At 45.4% G+C, this 25244-nt stretch overlaps 1 protein-coding gene across 1 annotated transcript in view; it reads right to left on the reverse strand.

Moving 5' to 3' along the window:
- The window catches only part of LOC115171977 (H(+)/Cl(-) exchange transporter 7), a 51350-nt gene that overhangs the window by 25022 nt on the left and 1084 nt on the right, over positions 1-25244 (reverse strand). The window contains exons 2-14 of the mRNA XM_029729214.1: positions 22082-22159; positions 13458-13517; positions 13110-13175; positions 12896-13028; positions 8367-8476; positions 7531-7611; positions 7273-7335; positions 5284-5367; positions 4150-4243; positions 3949-4013; positions 2139-2255; positions 1707-1761; positions 378-438 (exon numbers count right to left, since the gene is read on the reverse strand). Of these exons, the coding sequence (XP_029585074.1) occupies positions 378-438; positions 1707-1761; positions 2139-2255; positions 3949-4013; positions 4150-4243; positions 5284-5367; positions 7273-7335; positions 7531-7611; positions 8367-8476; positions 12896-13028; positions 13110-13175; positions 13458-13517; positions 22082-22159 (1067 nt within the window). The remainder of the gene's footprint in view (positions 1-377; positions 439-1706; positions 1762-2138; positions 2256-3948; positions 4014-4149; positions 4244-5283; positions 5368-7272; positions 7336-7530; positions 7612-8366; positions 8477-12895; positions 13029-13109; positions 13176-13457; positions 13518-22081; positions 22160-25244) is intronic.

The following is a 25244-nucleotide window of genomic DNA, read 5'->3' on the forward strand; positions in this document are numbered from 1 at the left end:
GGATATTGAACAGTTACCTGATCCTGAATATAGTCAGCCAGTAGTTGAGGATATTGAACAGTTACCTGATCCTGAATACAGTCAGCCAGTAGTTGAGGATATTGAACCTGATCCTGAATACAGTCAGCCAGTAGTTGAGGATATTGAACAGTAACCTGATCCAGAATACAGTCAGCCAGTAGTTGAGGATATTGAACCTGATCCTGAATACAGTCAGCCAGTAGTTGAGGATATTGAACCTGATCCTGAATACAGTCAGCCAGTAGTTGAGGATATTGAACCTGATCCTGAATACAGTCAGCCAGTAGTTGAGGATATTGAACAGTTACCTGATCCTGAATATAGTCAGCCAGTAGTTGAGGATATTGAACAGTTACCTGATCCTGAATATAGTCAGCCAGTAGTTGAGGATATTGAACAGGGCTCCCAGCAATCCACCTGTTTTAGATGGACATATAGAAAGACATCAATCAACATATAACATGTAGGTCATTTAGCAGACACTCTAATCCATAGAGACGTAGGCCCAATCCCAAATGGACCCCTAAACAATGTGCACTTGGTGGAGATCTGAGAGGATTTGATTGGTAGAAGCAATATGGTTAAACATTCACCTAGCCTATCAGAAGGCAAGATGGAGTCATTACCATGTTTCTTACACCTGTCAAATCCTCTCAGATCTCCACTAGTGCATATGGGTGTAGGGTCTAGGGGTCCATTTGGAATTGGGCCTCACAGTCAAGTGCATTCAACTCTAGCTAAGACAACGACACGCACACACGAGTAACTCAGGTAGCTAAGACAACCACATACACGAGTAACTCAGGTAGCTATGACAACCACATACATGAGTAACTCAGGTAGCTATGGCAACGACATATGAGTAAGTAAGGTAGCTATGACAACCAGATATGAGTAACTCAGGTAGCTAAGACAACCACCTATATGAGTAACTAAGGTAGCTATGACAACCACATGTTCCGAGTAACTCAGGTAGCTAAGACAACCACATGAGTAACTAAGGTAGCTATGACAACCACATATGCGTAAGTAAGGTAGCTATGACAATCATCTATAAGAGTAACTCAGGTAGCTAAGACAACCACATACATGAGTAAGTAAGGTAGCTATGACAACCACATATATGAGTAAGTAAGGTAGCTATGACAACCACATATATGAGTAACTCAGGTAGCTATGACAACCACATATATGAGTAACTCAGGTAGCTATGACAACCACATATATGAGTAAGTAAGGTAGCTATGACAACCACATAAGTAAGGTAGCTATGACAACCACATATATGAGTAACTCAGGTAGCTATGACAACCACATATATGAGTAACTCAGGTAGCTATGACAACCACATATATGAGTAACTCAGGTAGCTATGACAACCACATATATGAGTAACTCAGGTAGCTATGACAACCACATATATGAGTAACTCAGGTAGCTATGACAACCACATATATGAGTAAGTAAGGTAGCTATGACAACCACATATATGAGTAAGTAAGGTAGCTATGACAACCACATATATGAGTAAGTAAGGTAGCTATGACAACCACATATATGAGTAACAAGCCTCTGCCTTTTTAATGTGACTTGTGTGAAGGTCAGACTAACCCTACTGTAGAGGGAGGACCAACACGGGTCCTAGAAAACAGAACAACACAGCTAGACTAGCAGTGGGTTCTTACCTGCAGCTCCCATTACAATGAACAAGGGAATCTCATAGAGGTTGTAGGCCACACTCTGTAGACAGAGAGATAACACAGGGTTTAGAACTAGACACTCTGTAGACAGAGAGATAACACAGGGTTTAGAACTAGACACTCTGTAGACAGAGAGATAACACAGGGTTTAGGACTAGACAGAGAGATAACACAGGGTTTAGAACTAGACACTCTGTAGACAGAGAGATAACACAGGGTTTAGAACTAGACACTCTGTAGACAGAGAGATAACACAGGGTTTAGGACTAGACACTCTGTAGACAGAGAGATAATACAGGGTTTAGAACTAGACACTCTGTAGACAGAGAGATAACACAGGGTTTAGGACTAGACACTCTGTAGACAGAGAGATAACACAGGGTTTAGGACTAGACACAATAACAGACAGACACTCACGTCACTCTCGAAGCGTCCGAAGTTGATAAGACCAGGGCTGGAGAGATCTCCAGGTTTCTTATTGTAGATGGACAGGAAGAAATTCAGAGTGAATGTTGAGATCATGGACGCAAAGAACTGGAGAGGAATATAGGAAGAGAGAGAGGAGAGAGAGAGAGGGAAGGAAGAGAGAGGGAGTAGAGAGGAGAGAGAGAGAGGGAAGGAAGAGAGAGGGAGTAGAGAGGAGAGAGAGAGGGAGTAGAGAGGAGAGAGAGAGAGGGCATTAAGCTTCACCTGATAAAGGAAGGAGAGAGAACAACACGTCTGCCAGTCCCTACTCTTCTTTCCACTTGGCAGTGAATGAGGACTAGATGAGATAATCTGGTCTTTTCCAACTTTCGTTCTACCCAACATCTCCCCTCCTCTCCTGCAGACACCAGACTGAGCCAAGCCTTCCTCTCCTCTTCCTCAGACACCAGACTGAGCCAAGCCTTCCTCTCCTCTTCCTCAGACACCAGACTGAGCCAAGCCTTCCTCTCCTCTCCCTCAGACACCAGACTGAGTCAAGCCTTCCTCTCCTCTCCCTCAGACACCAGACTGAGTCAAGCCTTCCCCTCCTCTCCTCTCCTGCAGACACCAGACTGAGTTAAGCCTTCCTCTCCTCTCCTCTCCCTCAGACACCAGACTGAGTCAAGCCTTCCTCTCCTCTCCTCTCCCTCAGACACCAGACTGAGTCAAGCCTTCCCCTCCTCTCCTCTCCTGCAGACACCAGACTGAGTCAAGCCTTCCTCTCCTCTCCTGCAGACACCAGACTGAGTCAAGACTTCCCCTCCTCTCCTCTCCTGCAGACACCAGACTGAGTCAAGCCTTCCTCTCCTCTCCTCTCCTCTCCCTCAGACACCAGACTGAGACAAGCCTTCCTCTCCTCTCCTGCAGACACCAGACTGAGTCAAGCCTTCCTCTCCTCTCCTCTCCTCTCCCTCAGACACCAGACTGAGACAAGCCTTCCTCTCCTCTCCTCTCCTCTCCTCTCCCTCAGACACCAGACTGAGACAAGCCTTCCTCTCCTCTCCTGCAGACACCAGACTGAGTCAAGCCTTCCCCTCCTCTCCTCTCCTCTCCTCTCCTCTCCCTCAGACACCAGACTGAGTCAAGCCTTCCCCTCCTCTCCTCTCCTCTCCTCTCCTCTCCCTCAGACACCAGACTGAGACAAGCCTTCCTCTCCTCTCCCTCAGACACCAGACTGAGACAAGCCTTCCTCTCCTCTCCTCTCCTCTCCTCTCCCTCAGACACCAGACTGAGACAAGCCTTCCTCTCCTCTCCTGCAGACACCAGACTGAGTCAAGCCTTCCCCTCCTCTCCTCTCCTCTCCTCTCCTCTCCCTCAGACACCAGACTGAGTCAAGCCTTCCCCTCCTCTCCTCTCCTCTCCTCTCCCTCAGACACCAGACTGAGTCAAGCCTTCCCCTCCTCTCCTCTCCTCTCCTCTCCCTCAGACACCAGACTGAGTCAAGCCTTCCCCTCCTCTCCTCTCCTCTCCTCTCCCTCAGACACCAGACTGAGACAAGCCTTCCTCTCCTCTCCCTCAGACACCAGACTGAGCCAAGCCTTCCTCTCCTCCCCTCTCCCTCAGACACCAGACTGAGCCAAGCCTTCCTCTCCTCTCCCTCAGACACCAGACTGAGCCAAGCCTTCCTCTCCTCTCCTGCAGACACCAGACTGAGTCAAGCCTTCCTCCCCTCTCCTGCAGACACCAGACTGAGCCAAGCCTTCCTCTCCTCTCCCTCAGACACCAGACTGAGCCAAGCCTTCCTCTCCTCTCCTGTACTTACTATCCTCCATGTGAGCATCTGGTTCCAGAAAGAAGCCCCCTCCTCCAAACTGAACAAAACACCACCTGGAATAAAGAGGAAGGAAGGGGGAGAGCGAGAGAGAGAGTCAGGTGAAAACTTTATTGGGAGGAACATGTAGAAAGTCATGACAGTAGTATGCTTAGCAGTGGTGCTGAGCGGGACATGTTGCATAGTGTTTACCGACTGGTGCTCCAAAAGCAGCAGACACTCCTGCAGCCGCTCCAGCTGATACAAAGTCCCTCTTCTCTGTGTCTCTACGGAAATACTCAAAGATCTACACACACACAGACACAGAGAGAGAGAACATGTTAAGACACACACAGTAGAGAGAACATGTTAAGACACACAGAGAGAGAGAACATGTTAAGACACACACAGTAGAGAGAACATTTTAAGACACACAGAGTAGAGAGAACATGTTGACACACAAAGACACACAGAGTAGAGAGAACATGTTGACACACACACAGAGAGAGAGAACATGTTAAGACACAGAGAGAGAGAGAACATGTTAAGACACACAGAGAGAGAGAACATGTTAAGACACACAGAGAGAGAGAACATGTTAAGACACAGAGAGAGAGAACATGTTAAGACACAGAGAGAGAGAGAGAGAACATGTTAAGACACACAGAGAGAGAGAGAGAACATGTTAAGACACACAGAGAGAGAGAACATGTTAAGACACACACAGTAGAGAGAACATGTTAAGACACACAGAGAGAGAGAACATGTTAAGACACACAGAGAGAGAGAACATGTTAAGACACACAGAGAGAGAGAACATGTTAAGACACACAGAGAGAGAGAACATGTTAAGACACACAGAGAGAGAGAACATGTTAAGACACAGAGAGAGAGAGAGAGAACATGTTAAGACACAGAGAGAGAGAGAGAGAACATGTTAAGACACACAGAGAGAGAGAACATGTTAAGACACACACAGTAGAGAGAACATGTTAAGACACACAGAGAGAGAGAGAGAGAGAACATGTTAAGACACACAGAGAGAGAGAGAGAACATGTTAAGACACACAGAGAGAGAGAGAGAGAACATGTTAAGACACACGCAGTAGAGAGAACATGTTAAGACACAGAGAGAGAGAGAACATGTTAAGACACAGAGAGAGAGAGAACATGTTAAGACACAGAGAGAGAGAGAACATGTTAAGACACACAGAGAGAGAACATGTTAAGACACACAGAGAGAGAGAACATGTTAAGACACACAGTAGAGAGAACATGTTAGACAGTAGATACCACACATTAAACACTATGTCCATGTTACAACCAGACTGTACAACACCCTCCTACCTTGAAGTCTTTCTTCAGGGAGGTACTGCGTCCCTGGGAGACTCCTGCTGCCACCACCGCACCAGAGTGGATCATGGGACCTTCCTACAGGATTATGGGTAGGGAGACAGAGGCCGTCAAACACACACAGGGCCGTCAGATACACACCGACACTGGTTGGTCACCTCATTAGTCAGTCTGTATTTAACCTGGTTGGTTGGTCACCTCATTAGTCAGTCTGTATTTCACCTGGTTGGTTGGTCACCTCATTAGTCAGTCTGTATTTTACCTGGCTGGTTTGTCACCTCATTAGTGGGAAGGTGTTTCACCAGGCCGGCCCAGGCGATCTTTAAGAGAGTCTGGCCCATGCGATCTTTAAGAGAGTCTGGCCCAGGCGATATTTAAGAGAGTTGTTAGTTGTCTTGATAGATGTGGAGGGTTAACACCTTTAGTTGTCTTGATAGATGTGGAGGGTTAACACCTTTAGTTGTCTTGATAGATGTGGAGGGTTAATACCTTTAGTTGTCTTGATAGATGTGAAGGGTTAACACCTTTAGTTGTCTTGATAGATGTGGAGGGTTAACACCTTTAGTTGTCTTGATAGATGTGGAGGGTTAACACCTTTAGTTGTCTTGATAGATGTGGAGGGTTAACTCCTTTAGTTGTCTTGGTAGATGTGGAGGGTTAACACCTTTAGTTGTCTGGTTAGATGTGGAGGGTTAACACCTTTAGTTGTCTTGATAGATGTGGAGGGTTAACTCCTTTAGTTGTCTTGAGAGATGTGGAGGGTTAACTCCTTTAGTTGTCTTGGTAGATGTGGAGGGTTAACACCTTTAGTTGTCTGGTTAAATGTGGAGAGTTAACACCTTTAGTTGTCTTGGTAGATGTGGAGGGTTAACACCTTTAGTTGTCTGGTTAAATGTGAAGGGTTAACTCCTTTAGTTGTCTTGAGAGATGTGGAGGGTTAACTCCTCTAGTTGTCTTGATAGATGTGGAGGGTTAACTCCTCCAGTTGTCTTGATAGATGTGGAGGGTTAACTCCTTCTTTAGTTGTCTTGATAGATGTGGAGGGTTAACACCTTTAGTTGTCTTGAGAGATGTGGAGGGTTAACTCCTCTAGTTGTCTTGATAGATGTGGAGGGTTAACTCCTTTAGTTGTCTTGGTAAATGTGAAGGGTTAACTCCTCTAGTTGTCTTGATGGATGTGGAGGGTTAACTCCTTTAGTTGTCTGGTTAGATGTGGAGGGTTAACACCTTTAGTTGTCTTGGTAGATGTGGAGGGTTAACTCCTCTAGTTGTCTTGATAGATGTGGAGGGTTTAACTCCTCTAGTTGTCTTGATAGATGTGGAGGGTTAACTCCTCTAGTTGTCTTGGTAGATGTGGAGGGTTTAACTCCTCTAGTTGTCTTGATAGATGTGGAGGGTTAACACCTTTAGTTGTCTTGATAGATGTGGAGGGTTAACTCCTTTAGTTGTCTTGATAGATGTGGAGGGTTAACTCCTCTAGTTGTCTCTCCCTATTTGATTGTTAGACATTCCTTTATCTGTTTTCCCTGATTTTATTTTCCTCCAACTTTGTAGTTTGCTTCCTGTCTTTCAGTTTGGTGTGGGTTTTTATTTTGTTTGCCTGTTCTTGGTAAATTTAGTGGGTCTCATGGTGGGTGTCTTGTAGGTTCCAGTTGTTGTTGCTAGGCAACATTCAGTAGACATCCCCATGAGTGTCTTTCAGAATCCCTCCTAAAACCAGACCTGTTTCCTTTTGGTTGTTAGTGACTCTTTGTTAGTTCCCCCTTCTGTCTGAGTGACATTAATTGTTTGCTTGCTGAGGAACGTAATAATTAACTGACTTGAACCAGGACTCATGTTGTATTACGGTCATCTGGCCAATTACCATCATCCATGACCGTCACAGCCCTACTCACCACAACACAATGAATACACACTCATACGTACATGCACACACACACACTCACTCATACGTACATGCACACACACATCCCTAGTGTTTACCTTTCCGACAGCGAGTCCTCCAGCGACAGAGCAGATCACACCACACACCTTCACCACCAGGGTCTGTAGAACACACACACACACACACAAAGAGGAAACACACATCACACAGAGTGACATATATATATATATATATATATATATATATATATATATAATGTCTGGTATCTTTGCCTCATAAGAGACATCATTCCTACAGCCAACAACAACATTTAAAAGATGGAACATTTGTCTCTGAGCAGCCAGTGATCAGTTTACCTTGAGTCTTACCACCCGGGGTATCTTCACTCCATTCAGATAACACTTTATCTGGGGTATACCACTTCCTGCTGCTCCTGGCTGAGGAGAGAGATACAGGAGAGAGGGGGGAGGAGAGAAGAGCGGTGGAGAGAGAGCGAGAGAGATACAGGAGAGGGGGGAGGAGAGAGGGGAGCGGAGGAGAGATACGGGAGAGAGGGGGGGAGGAGAGAGAAGAGCAGAGGAGAGAGAGATACAGGAGAGGGGGGAGGAGAGAGAAGAGAGATATGAGGAAGGGAGGAGAGAGATGTTAGTTCCAGTCATAGAGAACAGACTGTAGTCTAACACGGTGGTTTCACCACCCCAGGGCCAACAGACTGTAGTCTAACACGGTGGTTTCACCACCCCAGGGCCAACAGACTGTAGTCTAACACGGTGGTTTCACCACCCCAGGGCCAACAGACTGTAGTCTAACACGGTGGTTTCACCACCCCAGGGCCAACAGACTGTAGTCTAACACGGTGGTTTCACCACCCCAGGGCCAGACTGTAGTCTAACACGGTGGTTTCACCACCCCAGGGCCAACAGACTGTAGTCTAACACGGTGGTTTCACCACCCCAGGGCCGACAGACTGTAGTCTAACACGGTGGTTTCACCACCCCAGGGCCAACAGACTGTAGTCTGACATGGTGGTTCACACAAGCTTGTTATTAGACTATGATTAACCAAGGCTCAATTCAAACCCCCACCTGCCCAGCAGTGTGCACTAGTTTCATACTTTCGCATGCAAGAACGAACACACACTTTGAACACTTACCTCAAAAGGCTACACACACACACCTCTTCTCCCTCTTACCTCGAAGAACGCCACTATAACAGCGCCCACCATGACGAAGGCAGCGTTAAGCACAGCCCAGAGGATGAGAGAGATGGAGAGACCGCCCACCTCCGTAAACTTCTCGATGTCTGGGAGGGGGCAGAGGTCAAGGACAGGTAACAACCAATCACACGCCACCACGCTGCAAGGTCTAGCCCTCCCCGACCAACCACAGAGCAGGACACTGGACCTCGATGGCTTCATGATCTTTTGTCTGAAGGGCTACATATTTAAATTAGTGTGGATGATTGGCAGCATTCTGATCAATAAGGTTTTGATTTTATATATTAGGATCCCCATTAGCCCACACCAATGGAGACAGCTAGTCTTACGACATAACAAAAATACATTACAGACAAAATACTTTACATTACACACACACAACACCCCACAATGACAAAGCAGAAACAGCTTTTTTGAAATTTTTTGCAAATATCTTTCCATAAGTATTCAGACCCTTTAGCAGCGATTACAGCCTCGAGTCATCTTGGGTATGAAGCTACAAGCCTGGCACCCCTGTATTTGGGGAGTTTCTCCCATTCTTCTCTGCAGATCCTCTCAAGCTCTGTCAGGTTGAATGGGGAGGGTCGCTGCACAGCTGTTTTCAGGTCTCTCCAGAGATGTTCGATCGGGTTCAAGCCCAGGCTCTGGCTGGGCCACTTAAGGACATTCAGAGACTTGTCCCGGAGCCACTCCTCTGTTGTCTTGGCTGTGTGCTTAGGGCCATTGTCCTGTTGGAAGGTGAACCTTCGCCCCAGTCTAAGGTCCTGAGCGCTCTGGAGCAGGTTTTCATCTAGGATCTCTCTGTACTTTGCTCTGTTCATCTTTCCCTCGATCCTGACTATTTTCCCAGTCCCTGCCGGTGAAAAACATCCCCACAGCATAGGGATGGTGCCAGGTTTCCTCCAGATGTGATGCTTGGCATTCAGGCCAAAGGGTTCAATATTGGTTTCATCAGACCAGAGAATCTTGTTTCTCATGGTCTGAGAGTCCTTTAGGTGCCTTTTGACAAACTCCAAGCGGGTTGTCATGTGCCTTTTTCTGAGGAGTGGCTTCTGTCTGGCCACTCTACCATAAAGGCCTGATTGGTGGAGTGCTGCAGAGATGGTTGTCCTTCTGGAAGGTTCTCCCATCTCCACAGAGGAACTCTGGAGCTCTGTCAGAGTGACCATCGGGTTCTTGGTCACCTCCCTGACCAAGGCCCTTCTCCGCCGATTGCTCAGTTCGGCCAGGTGGCCAGCTCTAGGAAGAGTCTTGGTGGTTCCAAACTTCTTCCATTTAAGAATGATGGAGGCCACTGTGTTCTTGAGGACCATCAATGCTGCAGAAATGTTTTGGTACCCTTCCCCAGATCTGTACCTCGGACCTCTACAGTCAATTCCTTCGACCTCACGGCTTGGTTTTTGCTCTGACATGCACTGTCATCTGTAGGACCTTATATAGACAGGTGTGTGCCTTTCCAAATCATATCCAATCAATTGAATTTACCTTTCCAATTTTTTAATTTTTTTAATTTAACTAAACAAGTCAGTTAAGAACAAATTGTTATTTACAATGACGGCCTAGGAACAGTGGGTTAACTGACTTGTTCAGGTGCAGAACGACAGATTTTTACCTTGTCAGCTCGGGTATTCGATCTAGCTACCTTTCGGTTACTGGCCCAACGCTCTAACCACTGGGGTGGCTTACCTGCCACCCCAAATCATTTCCAATCAATCAAATTTACCACAGGTGGACTCCAATCAAGTTGTAAAAACATCTCAAGGATGATCAATGGAAACAGGATGCACCTGAGCTCAATTTGCTCAATTTCGAGTCTCAAAGCAAAGGGTCTGAATACTTATGTAAATAAGGTATCTTTTTTTTATAGATTTGTAAAAGTTTCAAAAAAAAAGTTTTCATTTTGTAATTTCAGGGTATTATGTGTTGATGAGATTTTGGGGGGGAATAAGGCTGTAACATAAGTAAATGTGGAAGAAGTCAAGACGTCTGAATACTTTCCGAAAGCACTGTACATGTCAGTACACACACACACACACACACAACCAGTAGGTCACATGTCAGTTCACACACACACACAACCAGTATGTCAGTACACACACACACAACCAGTAGGTCACATGTCAGTACACACACACACAACCAGTAGGTCACATGTCAGTACACACACACACAACCAGTAGGTCACAAGGAGGAGATGCGTTGTCAGTGAGGTGTTGCTTTATTTGTTTTTAGAAAACAGGTTTGCTGTTAAGATGGGAGTTCCATTCACTCATGGCTCTGTACAATACTGTACGTTTCCTTGAATTTGTTCTGGACCTGGGGACTGTGAAAAGACCCCTGGTGGCATGTCTGGTGGGGTAAGTGTGTGTCAGTAACTTGACTATGCAAATACTTTGGAATTTCCAACACAATGTTTCTTTTAAAAACAAGAAGTGACACAGTCAGTCTTTCCTCAACTCTTAGCCAAGACAGACTGGCATGCATAGTATTAATAACAGCCCTGTGATTACAATGAAAAGCAAGATGTGCCACTCTGTTCTGGGCCAGCTGCAGCATAACTAGGTCTTTCTTTGCAGCACTTGACCATATGACTGGACAATAATCAAGATAAGATAAAACTAGAGACTATAGGACCTGCTTTGTGGAGTGCTGAGTCAAAAAAAGCTGAGAATCTCTTCATTAGGGACAGACCTCTCCCCATCTTAACAACCATTGAATCTATATGTTTTGACCATGATTGTTTACATTCTAAGGTAACACCAAGTCATTTAGTCTCCTCAACTTGTTCAACAGCCACACTATTCATTACCAGATTCAGCTGAGGTCTAAAACTTAGGGAACAATTTGTACCAAATACAATGCTCTTAGTTCTAGAGTTTATTACTGGCCACCCATTGCAAAACAGACTGCAGTTCTTTGTTAACGATTTCAGTGACTTCATTAGCTGTGGTTGCTGATGCGTATATGGTTGAATCATCAGCATAAATGGACACACATGCTGTGTTTAATGCCAGTGGCAGGTCATTGGTAAAAAGAGAAAAGAGCAGAGGGCCTAGAGAGCTTCCCTGCGGTACACCACACTTTACCTGTTTGACATTAGGGAAGCCTCCATTGAAGAAACCCCTCTGAGTTCTATTAGATAGCTCTGAATCCATAATATGGCAGAGGTTCATTTGACTTTCCTAAACTCATTTAGAGTCAAAATGTCAATGGCTGAACAAAGAAAACTCTGAACTGGACCTGGTCTCTCTAGGGGTTGCCTCCCACAATGTACCAAAGTTCCAGCATACACGCCTGTACTTAGACCAATGCCAGTTTGGCAGAGAGAAAAGGGCGGAGTTAGGTGCTGTAAACAACCCCTTTAGCCAACTAGATGGAGCTCACGGGGGAGGAGAGCGTTTACATGCACTATGATTGTAGCGTTTCAAGCTTACAACCAACGGTTGGTTGGCTGTGGCTAAAATTAGCCTAGCTATCTGCCTCCACATTGTGTGTCCGCTTCTGTCATGTTTCCGAGGGGATTCTTTTTAAGCTCGGCCCACCCAAACTCTTGATTTGTTGGGAGAGTTGTCTCTCTGAAGACTACCCTCCCGGAATTGGCCAAGAAAATCCTACATGATCTGGGATTTCAGAAACTAAACATGACCAACCTGTGGGTGAGTGAGAGGAAGGACAGCCTGTTGGTGGTAAACAAACAACCGCTGTAGGATGGGACAACAGTGGAACACAGACCACCGCTGTAGGATGGGACAACAGTGGTACACAGACCACCGCTGTAGGATGGGACAACAGTGGAATACAGACCACCGCTGTAGGATGGGACAACAGTGGTACACAGACCACCGCTGTAGGATGGGACAACAGTGGTACACAGACCACCGCTGTAGGATGGGACAACAGTGGTACACAGACCACCGCTGTAGGATGGGACAACAGTGGTACACAGACCACCGCTGTAGGATGGGACAACAGTGGAACACAGACCACCGCTGTAGGATGGGACAACAGTGGAACACAGACCACCACTGTAGGATGGGACAACAGTAGAACACAGACCACCGCTGTAGGATGGGACAACAGTGGAACACAGACCACCGCTGTAGGATGGGACAACAGTGGAACACAGACCACCGCTGTAGGATGGGACAACAGTGGAACACAGACCACCGCTGTAGGATGGGACAACAGTGGAACACAGACCACCGCTGTAGGATGTGCACAATCACAACATCTTTTTCTACACAGACAATAGTTAACATGACAGTTCAGAGTATGGAACACCTTCTGAACTGTGGGTCATTGAGCGGAAGGATATGACAGTTCTGTGATGTGGGTCAGTGTGTGGAAGGATATGACAGTTCTGTGATGTGGGTCAGTGTGTGGAAGGATATGACAGTTCTGTGATGTGGGTCAGTGTGTGGAAGGATATGACAGTTCTATGATGTGGGTCAGTGTGTGGAAGGATATGACAGTTCTGTGATGTGGGTCATTGAGCGGAAGGATACTCTGTTTGACAACGAAGTACTTGACCCCAGCCAGGTTTTCCACGGCGATATCTATGCAACAGGCTATGAGTCCAGTCAGGAAGCCAATCAGACCACAGATGACCCACCGACTGATCTCCAAACACTTGAACCCCTGAGGACGAGAGAGATGGGGGGGGGGTCAATATGTGTGTGTGTGTGTGTGTGTGTGTGTAGGGGGGGGTTCTCTACTTACTAAGAAGCTCATCCGTCTCTCCTCCTCCAGAAACAGCTGATTCTCACTGTTGTCATAGTCCAGACTCTGAAACACAAAACGATTCACTTTTACACAATCTATACTGCTCAGAGAGATGTGGTGCCCTGAGAGGACTTTGGACTCTTGATAAAAGTACCAACTAAACAAAAACAGATTTCATGTAAATATAGCGCTCATGTTTTTGGAAATCATTTGTATGACAGACCGGGACAACAATTAATATGATAAACATTATGTTACTCTAATTTATAAAACTTTGATTAGCTACGTTGAACACCATTCAGACCAGGTCCAAGGGGTCTGGAGACAGCAGACCCAAGGGTTTACCTCATATTTGAGTGACAGCAGCTTCTCGTTGTGAGGGATCTCCTTGGGACAGCCTGCGTCCTGAAGGAGGGAAGGGTGCATTGGTTAAGTATTAAAACAGGGCCCAGGGAGCATCTTCATCTCCTCTCCTTGTCTAATCCCCTTCACATATTATCTGGAAGAACACAGGATAGGTGGAAGCAGAGCCATACAGGTAGGTAGGACATTAAGTTGGTCGTACTCCCTATACATGTAGAGGAAGCCAAATTAGACTATTGAGACACAGCCCAAGTGTCCATGCATAATAACACCATTACGGATCATTACAGAACAACACCATTACGGATCATTACAGAACAACACCATTACGGAACAACACCATTACAGAACAACACCATTACAGAACAACACCATTACAGATCCATGCAGAACACCACCATTATGGCTCATTGCAGAACACCACCATTATGGATCATTACAGAAAAACATTATTATGGATCATTGCAGAATAACACCATTACAGATCATTGCAGAACAACACCATTACAGATCATTGCAGAACACCACCATTACAGATCATTGCAGAACACCACCATTACAGATCCATGCAGAACACCACCATTACAGATCCATGCAGAACACCACCATTACAGATCCATGCAGAACACCACCATTATGGATCATTACAGAAAAACACCATTATGGATCATTGCAGAATAACACCATTACGGATCATTGCAGAACAACACCATTACAGATCCATGCAGAACACCACCATTACAGATCCATGCAGAACACCACCATTACAGATCCATGTAGAACACCACCATTACAGATCCATGCAGAACACCACCATTACGGATCATTGCAGAACAACACCATTACGGATCATTGCAGAACAACACCATTACAGATCCATGCAGAACACCACCATTATGGATCATTGCAGAACAACACCATTACGGATCATTGCAGAACAACACCATTACAGATCCATGCAGAACACCACCATTATGGATCATTGCAGAACAACACCATTACGGATCATTGCAGAACAACACCATTACAGATCCATGCAGAACACCACCATTATGGATCATTGCAGAATAACACCATTACGGATCATTGCAGAATAACACCATTACGGTTCATTGCAGAATAACACCATTACGGATCATTGCAGAATAACACCATTACGGATCATTGCAGAACAACACCATTACGGATCCATGCAGAACAACACCATTATGGATCATTACAGAATAACACCATTATGGATCATTGCAGAATAACACCATTATGGATCATTACAGAATAACACCATTATGGATCATTACAGACTAACACCAATATGGATCCATGCAGAATAACACCATAATCAGATTCTTTCTGACCCTCAGGCTCACAACGCAAACAGGCAAATCCAAATCATCCTAACAGGAAAATCTATTCCCTGTACAGTACACTACTGTAGACCCGTGTCCATAGTGCAGTGACCAAAAGCAGTGGCCTATATATAGGGGATAATATGGTGTCATTTGCAGTGTTCTCCATTAGCGCCGGCCATCGTATAAATCGGACGGTTACTCTTTCCACTTCCTAATAAAAACTAGGTTACTTATCATTTAAAAAGGGACTCGTCGGGATTTTGGCTCCACTTCCCCAAGAGTCAGATGAACTCATGGATACCCTTTTAATACGCCTCTACATCCAGTATGAAGGAAGTTAGAGGTGGTTTTGCGAGCCAATGCTAACTAGCGTTAGTGCAATGACTGGAATGCTATGGTACCTACTAGCATGCTAGCAGTTACCATAGATTTCCAGTCACTGTGCTAATCCTAGTTAGCAACGTCCTTCAAACAGGACAGACATAGAATGGTATCCACGAGTTCATCGGACTCTGGTGAAGTAGATAAAGGGCTTCCTGAAGTATCTCTTTAAACCGTTCAATCCGCTAGCCCGTCGAGCCCTCTCCCGTTAGACTGAATGATATGCATCTCCTAGAGATCTATTGATAGGACAGGTGCCTGCCAGTCCGCTAGCCCGTCGAGCCCTCTCCCGTTAGACTGAATGATATGCATCTCCTAGAGATCTATTGATAGGATAGGTGCCTGTCAATCCGCTAGCCCGTCGAGCCCTCTCCCGTTAGACTGAATGATATGCATCTCCTAGAGATCTATTGATAGGATAGGTGCCTGTCAATCCGCTAGCCCGTCGAGCCCTCTCCCGTTAGACTGAATGATATGCATCTCCTAGAGATCTATTGATAGGATAGGTGCCTGTCAGTCCGCTAGCCCGTCGAGCCCTCTCCCGTTAGACTGAATGATATGCATCTCCTAGAGATCTATTGATAGGATAGGTGCCTGCCAGTCCGCTAGCCCGTCGAGCCCTCTCCCGTTAGACTGAATGATATGCATCTCCTAGAGATCTATTGATAGGATAGGTGCCTGTCAATCCGCTAGCCCGTCGAGTCCTCTCCCGTTAGACTGAATGATATGCATCTCCTAGAGATCTATTGATAGGATAGGTGCCTGTCAATCCGCTAGCCCGTCGAGCCCTCTCCCGTTAGACTGAATGATATGCATCTCCTATAGACCTATTGATAGGACAGGTGCCTGCCAGTCCGCTAGCCCGTCGAGCCCTCTCCCGTTAGACTGAATGATATGCATCTCCTAGAGATCTATTGATAGGATAGGTGCCTGTCAGTCCGCTAGCCCGTCGAGCCCTCTCCCGTTAGACTGAATGATATGCATCTCCTAGAGATCTATTGATAGGATAGGTGCCTGTCAGTCCGCTAGCCCGTCGAGCCCTCTCCCGTTAGACTGAATGATATGCATCTCCTAGAGATCTATTGATAGGATAGGTGCCTGTCAGTCCGCTAGCCCGTCGAGCCCTCTCCCGTTAGACTGAATGATATGCATCTCCTAGAGATCTATTGATAGGATAGGTGCCTGCCAGTCCGCTAGCCCGTCGAGCCCTCTCCCGTTAGACTGAATGATATGCATCTCCTAGAGATCTATTGATAGGATAGGTGCCTGTCAATCCGCTAGCCCGTCGAGTCCTCTCCCGTTAGACTGAATGATATGCATCTCCTATAGACCTATTGATAGGACAGGTGCCTGTCAATCCGCTAGCCCGTCGAGCCCTCTCCCGTTAGACTGAATGATATGCATCTCCTATAGACCTATTGATAGGATAGGTGCCTGTCAGTCACAAAGCCAACGATGACAGGGAAACGCAGTCTGCGGTCTGTCCCACCTTCCGGGTACAATGTGTGTGAGCTGTGGTTGGTTGCAGTCAAATGTCTTCACACTAAAAGAGAGAGAGCATGTTGCTGGTGAATTTGCACGTCCCATGTAACGTGTTAACGATGAGTCTAAATCCACCACTTAGACTAATTATTGTTTTCTGGCACATTCATTTATTTTCTTTTGCGTGTTTCACATAACCAGACATGCATAGTTGTAGGCTATTTACTATGCTTTGATCGACAACTGAACAGCAAGTGTTGACTAGTGTATGAAAGGTTTCGAACTCACTGAATGAAGTCGATTTACTACATTCCTTTTCCATTCATAAATCATGGAAGTGTAGACTAGTTTATGAAAGGTTTCGAACTCCCTGAATAAAGTCGATTTACTACATTCCTTTTCCATTCATAAATCATAGAAGGTGGATGGATATGTCCATGGTACCGTACCTGGACAAATAAACCAAAGGATTTACCAGGTTTCCTTTCCTACCACGCCAGAGCTCTCCTACCACGCCAGAGCTCTCCTACCACGTCAGAGCTCCACTACCACGCCAGGGCTCTCCTACCACGCCAGAGCCAGGGCTCTCCTACCACGCCAGAGCTCTCCTACCACGCCAGAGCTCTCCTACCACGCCAGGGCTCTCCTACCACGCCAGGGCTCTACTACCACGCCAGGGCTCTCCTACCACGCCAGGGCTCTCCTACCACGCCAGGGCTCTCCTACCACGCCAGAGCTCTCCTACCACGTCAGAGCTCTCCTACCACGCCAGAGCTCTCCTACCACGCCAGGGCTCTCCTACCACGCCAGGGCTCTCCTACCACGCCAGAGCTCTCCTACCACGCCAGAGCTCTCCTACCACGCCAGAGCCATCCTACCACGCCAGAGCTCTCCTACCACGCCAGGGCTCTTCTACCACGCCTGGGCTCTCCTACCACATCAGAGCTCTCCTACCACATCAGAGCCAGAGCTCTCCTACCACATCAGAGCTCTCCTACCACATCAGAGCTCTCCTACCACATCAGAGCTCTCCTACCACATCAGAGCTCTCCTACCACATCAGAGCTCTCCTACCACATCAGAGCCCTCCTACCACGCCAGGGTTCTCCTACCACATCAGAGCTCTCCTACCACATCAGAGCTCTCCTACCACATCAGAGCTCTCCTACCACATCAGAGCTCTCCTACCACGCCAGGGTTCTCCTACCACGCCAGAGCCCCCCTACCACGCCAGGGTTCTCCTACCACGCCAGAGCCATCCTACCATGCCAGAGCCAGGGCTCTCCTACCACGCCAGAGCTCTCCTACCACGCCAGAGCCATCCTACCACGCCAGAGCCATCCTACCACGCCAGAGCTCTCCTACCACATCAGAGCCAGAGCTCTCCTACCACGCCAGAGCCATCCTACCACGCCAGAGCTCTCCTACCACATCAGAGCCAGAGCTCTCCTACCACGCCAGGGCACCCCTACCACGCCAGGGCTCTCCTACCACGCCAGGGCTCTCCTACCACGCCAGAGCCATTCTACCACATCAGAGCTCTCCTACCACGCCAGAGCTTTCCAGACAGTGACACTAAAGAGAGTGATTCTTAGCTCATCAGTCAAAACAAAATGGAATCAGACAACAACAACAAATTATAGGACCATACCTAATGATACTCTCTTCATTTAGCATGTGTCAAATCACAACGATATAATACTGAAGACTGATAAATTAAAGGTTCAATTGAAAAAAATAAGTTATTTTTCAAGATAATGTGGGCAATTTACTTAATTTTTCCTGTTTTAATAAAATACATAACTGGAAGAACAGTGGCAATTCATATCTTGCAGTGAAACTGTAAACAAGGCTTTAACATCTCAAGAGAAGAGTTCTAGTCCTTTGAAAATAGTCCTGATCATCCAGACCTAAACACCATCCAAAACAACTAACACACTGAATTCATTCACCTCACAACAGGATACTACCAAGATACTCTGGGTGCCGACGCCATATGTATTCCATTCTCACTATTCTATATGTATTGCGATTCGATACTGTGATTTCATTGCGATTCGACGTTCCAAACTATTTGCTCAAGCAATGTTAGCTGCAAAGAGACAAGAGAGAGCCAATGGAAAACAAGTTTTGATCAAATCATGGAAATAAAAGTGCTTCCTATTTTAAAAAAGAGCTATGAAGAAAAAAAAATACTGGGGTTTTGGTGCAGGTATCAGGTATTTTGGTGCATGATATCGTCAAAGGTAATATTCCAAAATGGCATTGCATCAAATCCCCCCCATCACTAGAATTCACACGTTTGCAGTCATTTAAAATTGTAAAATTGCGTCTCTACACAATATCACAACAAATTTTTTCAATCTGGGAGGTACACACGATAAAGTATTCAAACCTTTCGCTGTGTATTTTGGATGGAATCAAGGCATTAGAATGTACCAGTTCACTAAAATAGAGCTCCTTGGACAAAACATTTCAGAACCCAGGGGAGAACCCCCCCCCACTAGGAGAAGTAAAACTCAGAATGACCATAGATTAACAGAACAGGGCAGGATTGCCAAACACAGGAATAGCTTGAAGTGGAACTAAAACGGGGCATGGATTTTCCACACTCGTGCTTTACAAAGCCCATGACTCAAGACTGGCTGTTGGTTAGTCGTCTTATTCACTGGCAGATCATTTTGCAATGGTTAAATCCAAGTTTTCAGACTGCTAAATCAGGCTTCTAGACCTGCTGCAGTGGATTACAGTCAGGTTTATAGACCTGCTGCAGTGGATTACAGTCAGGTTTATAGACCTGCTACAGTGATTTACAGTCAGGCTTCTAGACCTGCTGCAGTGGATTACAGTCAGGCATATAGACCTGCTGCAGTGGATTACAGTCAGGTTTATAGACCTGCTACAGTGATTTACAGTCAGGCTTCTAGACCTGCTGCAGTGGATTACAGTCAGGTTTATAGACCTGCTGCAGTGGATTACAGTCAGGTTTATAGACCTGCTGCAGTGGATTACAGTCAGGTTTATAGACCTGCTACAGTGGATTACAGTCAGGTTTATAGACCTGCTGCAGTGGATCACAGTAAGGATTATAGACCTGCTACAGTGGATTACAGTCAGGTTTCTAGACCTGCTGCAGTGGATTACAGTCAGGTTTCTAGGCCTGCTGCAGTGGATTACAGTCAGGTTTATAGACCTGCTACAGTGGATTACAGTCAGGCTTCTAGACCTGCTGCAGTGGATCACAGTCAGGTTTATAGACCTGCTACAGTGGATTACAGTCAGGTTTATAGACCTGCTGCAGTGGATTACAGTCAGGTTTATAGACCTGCTGCAGTGGATTACAGTCAGGTTTATAGACCTGCTGCAGTGGATTACAGTCAGGTTTATAGACCTGCTACAGTGGATTACAGTCAGGTTTATAGACCTGCTGCAGTGGATCACAGTAAGGATTATAGACCTGCTACAGTGGATTACAGTCAGGTTTCTAGACCTGCTGCAGTGGATTACAGTCAGGTTTCTAGGCCTGCTGCAGTGGATTACAGTCAGGTTTATAGACCTGCTACAGTGGATTACAGTCAGGCTTCTAGACCTGCTGCAGTGGATCACAGTCAGGTTTATAGACCTGCTACAGTGGATTACAGTCAGGTTTATAGACCTGCTGCAGTGGATTACAGTCAGGTTTATAGACCTGCTGCAGTGGATCACAGTCAGGCTTATAGACCTGCTGCAGTGGATTACAGTCAGGTTTATAGACCTGCTGCAGTGGATTACAGTCAGGTTTATAGACCTGCTGCAGTGGATTACAGTCAGGCTTCTAGACCTGCTGCAGTGGATTACAGTCAGGTTTATAGACCTGCTGCAGTGGATTACAGTCAGGTTTATAGACCTGCTGCAGTGGATTACAGTCAGGCTTCTAGACCTGCTGCAGTGGATTACAGTCAGGCTTCTAGACCTGCTGCAGTGGATTACAGTCAGGCTTCTAGACCTGCTGCAGTGGATTACAGTCAGGATTATAGACCTGCTGCAGTGGATTACAGTCAGGTTTATATACCTGCTGCAGTGGATTACAGTCAGGCTTCTAGACCTGCTGCAGTGGATTACAGTAAGGATTATAGACCTGCTGCAGTGGATTACAGTCAGGCTTATAGACCTGCTGCAGTGGATCACAGTCAGGTTTATAGACCTGCTGCAGTGGATTACAGTCAGGTTTATAGACCTGCTGCAGTGGATTACAGTCAGGCTTATAGACCTGCTGCAGTGGATTACAGTCAGGTTTATAGACCTGCTGCAGTGGATTACAGTCAGGTTTATAGACCTGCTGTAGTGGATTACAGTCAGGCTTCTAGACCTGCTGCAGTGGATTACAGTCAGGTTTATAGACCTGCTGCAGTGGATTACAGTCAGGCTTCTAGACCTGCTGCAGTGGATTACAGTCAGGCTTCTAGACCTGCTGCAGTGGATTACAGTCAGGATTATAGACCTGCTGCAGTGGATTACAGTCAGGTTTATATACCTGCTGCAGTGGATTACAGTCAGGCTTCTAGACCTGCTGCAGTGGATTACAGTAAGGATTATAGACCTGCTGCAGTGGATTACAGTCAGGCTTATAGACCTGCTGCAGTGGATCACAGTCAGGTTTATAGACCTGCTGCAGTGGATTACAGTCAGGTTTATAGACCTGCTGCAGTGGATTACAGTCAGGTTTATAGACCTGCTGCAGTGGATTACAGTCAGGCTTCTAGACCTGCTGCAGTGGATTACAGTCAGGTTTATAGACCTGCTGCAGTGGATTACAGTCAGGTTTATAGACCTGCAGTAGTGGATTACAGTCAGGCTTCTAGACCTGCTGCAGTGGATTAGTCAGGCTTCTAGACCTGCTGCAGTGGATTACAGTCAGGATTATAGACCTGCTGCAGTGGATTACAGTCAGGTTTATATACCTTCTGCAGTGGATTACAGTCAGGCTTCTAGACCTGCTGCAGTGGATTACAGTCAGGCTTCTAGACCTGCTGCAGTGGATTACAGTAAGGATTATAGACCTGCTGCAGTGGATTACAGTCAGGCTTATAGACCTGCTGCAGTGGATTACAGTCAGGATTATAGACCTGCTGCAGTGGATTACAGTCAGGATTATAGACCTGCTACAGTGGATTACAGTCAGGTTTATTGACCTGCTACAGTGGATTACAGTCAGGTTTATAGCCCTGCTGCAGTGGATTACAGTCAGGCTTATAGACCTGCTGCAGTGGATCACAGTCAGGCTTATAGACCTGCTGCAGTGGATCACAGTCAGGATTATAGACCTGCTGCAGTGGATTACAGTCAGGCTTGTAGCGTGTAAGGCTGCTGCAGCGGACGGATGAGATGTCACATTGATAGAAAGCTGAACTTTACCTCGTCTGACGTCATATCCTCCTCCAGATCCACCGTGCTCAGTCTGCCTATGTGAAACATACCACCGTCTCCGGACAACTACGGACCAAACACATTACACAGCGCAGAGAATTAGAAAGATCTGTCTATGTTTCTTCAATGTAAACATGTAGGCCTAGCTAACATTTAGCATCACTAAGTTAACATGTGTAATGTCTGTGGAAAAGAACAAAGTACAGTGGAAGTCAGAAGTTTACATCCACTTAGGTTGGAGTCATTAAAACTCGTTTTTCAACCACTCCACAAATTTCTTGTTATCAAACTATAGGTTTTGGCAAGTCGATTAGGACATCTACTTTGTGCATGACACAAGTAATTTTTCCAACAATTGTTTACAGACAGATTATTTCACTTATAATTCACTGTATCACAATTCCAGTGGGTCAGAGGTTTACATACACTAAGTTGACTGTGCCTTTAAACAGCTTGGAAAATTCCAGAAAATGATGTCATGGCTTTAGAAGCTTCTGATAGGCTAATTTACATAATTTGAGTCAATTGGAGGTGAACCTGTGGATGTTTTTCAAGGCCTACCTTCAAACTCAGTGCCTCTTTGCTTGACATGGAAAAATCTAAAGAAATCAGCAAAGACCTCAGAAAACATATTGTAGACCTCCACAAGTCTGGTTCATCCTTGGGAGCAATTTCCAAACGCCTGAAGGTACCACGTTCATCTGTACAAGCAATAGTACGCAAGTATAAACACCATGGGACCACACAGCCGTCATACCGCTCAGGAAGGAGACGTGTTCTGTCTCCTAGAGATGAATGTACTTTGGTGCAAAAAGTGCAAATCAATCCCAGAACAGCAAAGGACCTTGTGAAGATGCTGAATGAAACAGGTACAAAAGTATCTATATCCACAGTAAAACGAGTCCTATATCGACATAACCTGAAAGGTCACTCAGCAAGGAAGAAGCCACTATTCCAAAACTTCCATAAAAAAGCCAGACTACGGTTTGCAACTGCACATGGGGACAAAGATCGTACTTTTTGGATTAGTGTCCTCTGGTCTGATGAATCAAAAATAGAACTGTTTGGCCATAATGACCATCGTTATGTTTGGAGGAAAAGTGGGAGGCTTGCAAGCCGAAGAATACCACCCCAACCGTGAAGCACGGGGGTGGCAGCATCATGTTTTGGGGGTGCTTTGCTGCAGGAGGGACTGGTGCGCTTCACAAAATAGATGGCATCATGAGGAATGAAAATGATGTGGATACATTGAAGCAACATCTTAAGACATCAGTCAGGAAGTTAAAGCTTGGTCACAAATGGGTCTTCCAAATGGACAATGACCCCAAGCACACTTCCAAAGTTGTGGCAAAATGGCTTAAGGACAACAAAGTCAAGGTATTGGAGTGGCCATCACAAAGCCCTGATCTCAATCGCATAGAGAATTTGTGGGCAGAACTGAAAAAGTGTGTGCGAGCAAGGAGGCCAACAAACCTGACTCAGTTACACCAGCTCTGTCAGGAGGAATAGGCCAAAATTCACCCAACTTATTGTGGGAAGCTTGTGGAAGGCTACCCGAAACGTTTGACCCAAGTTAACCTCTTTACTGGTCAGGGCGTGACAGTTTATTTGTTATTGTAGTTTGGTCAGGACGTGACAGGGGGGGTGTTTGTTTTATGTGTTTCGGGGTTTTTTGGTTTATGTTTATATATTTCTATGTTCGTTCTAGTCTTTCTATTTCTATGTTCAGTTTATTGGGTTGACCTTCCATTGGAGGCAGCTGTTCCTCGTTGCCTCTAATTGAAGGTCCTATTTAGTAGGGGTGTTTTTTCATGGGTAGTTGTTCCATGTGTAGCTGTATGTCTCACAGGACTGTTTTTCTGTCGTTGTTGTTTTGATTAAGTGTTTTGTTTCGTTTTCTTCTCAATAAACAAGAAGATGAGCATACACATTCCCGCTGCGCCTTGGTCCCATCTTTACGACGAGTGTGACATAAACAATTTAAAGGCAATGCTATCAAATACTAATTGAGAGTATGTAAACTTCTGACCCACTGGGAATGTCATGAAAGAAATAAAAATAAATCATTCTCTCTACTATTATTCTGACATTTCACATTCTTAAAATAAAGTGGTGATCCTAACTGACCTAAGAGAGGGAATTTTTACTCGGATTAAATGTCAGAAATTGTGAAAAACTGAGTTCAAATGTAATTGGCTAAGGTGTATGTAAACTTCCCACTTCAACTGTAGGTCTGTGTGTCTTCAATTTAACATGTAACATTTAGGCATACTTGCTAGAAGTCAGTTTTACTGGCCAAGGTAACATGTGTGTAATTCCTGTGTAATTTACATAACATGTATTAACATTCAGCAGTCAGTAATACTAACAGCTCAGTTATCATGTATTAACATTCAGCAGTCAGTAATACTAACAGCTCAGTTATCATGTATTAACATTCAGCAGTCAGTAATACTAACAGCTCAGTTAACATGTATTAACATTCAGCAGTCAGTAATACTAACAGCTCAGTTATCATGTATTAACATTCAGCAGTCAGTAATACTAACAGCTCAGTTATCATGTATTAACATTCAGCAGTCAGTAATACTAACAGCTCAGTTAACATGCATTAACATTCAGCAGTCAGTAGTACTAACAGCTCAGTTAACATGTATTAACATTCAGCAGTCAGTAATACTAACAGCTCAGTTATCATGTATTAACATTCAGCAGTCAGTAATACTAACAGCTCAGTTATCATGTATTAACATTCAGCAGTCAGTAATACTAACAGCTCAGTTATCATGTATTAACATTCAGCAGTCAGTAATACTAACAGCTCAGTTATCATGTATTAACATTCAGCAGTCAGTAATACTAACAGCTCAGTTATCATGTATTAACATTCAGCAGTCAGTAACACTAACAGCTCAGTTATCATGTATTAACATTCAGCAGTCAGTAATACTAACAGCTCAGTTATCATGTATTAACATTCAGCAGTCAGTAATACTAACAGCTCAGTTATCATGTATTAACATTCAGCAGTCAGTAATACTAACAGCTCAGTTATCATGTATTAACATTCAGCAGTCAGTAGTACTAACAGCTCAGTTAACATGCATTAACATTCAGCAGTCAGTAATACTAACAGCTCAGTTATCATGTA

This window comes from Salmo trutta, chromosome 32 (genome assembly GCF_901001165.1).
Source record: "Salmo trutta chromosome 32, fSalTru1.1, whole genome shotgun sequence".
Taxonomy (NCBI): domain Eukaryota; kingdom Metazoa; phylum Chordata; class Actinopteri; order Salmoniformes; family Salmonidae; genus Salmo; species Salmo trutta.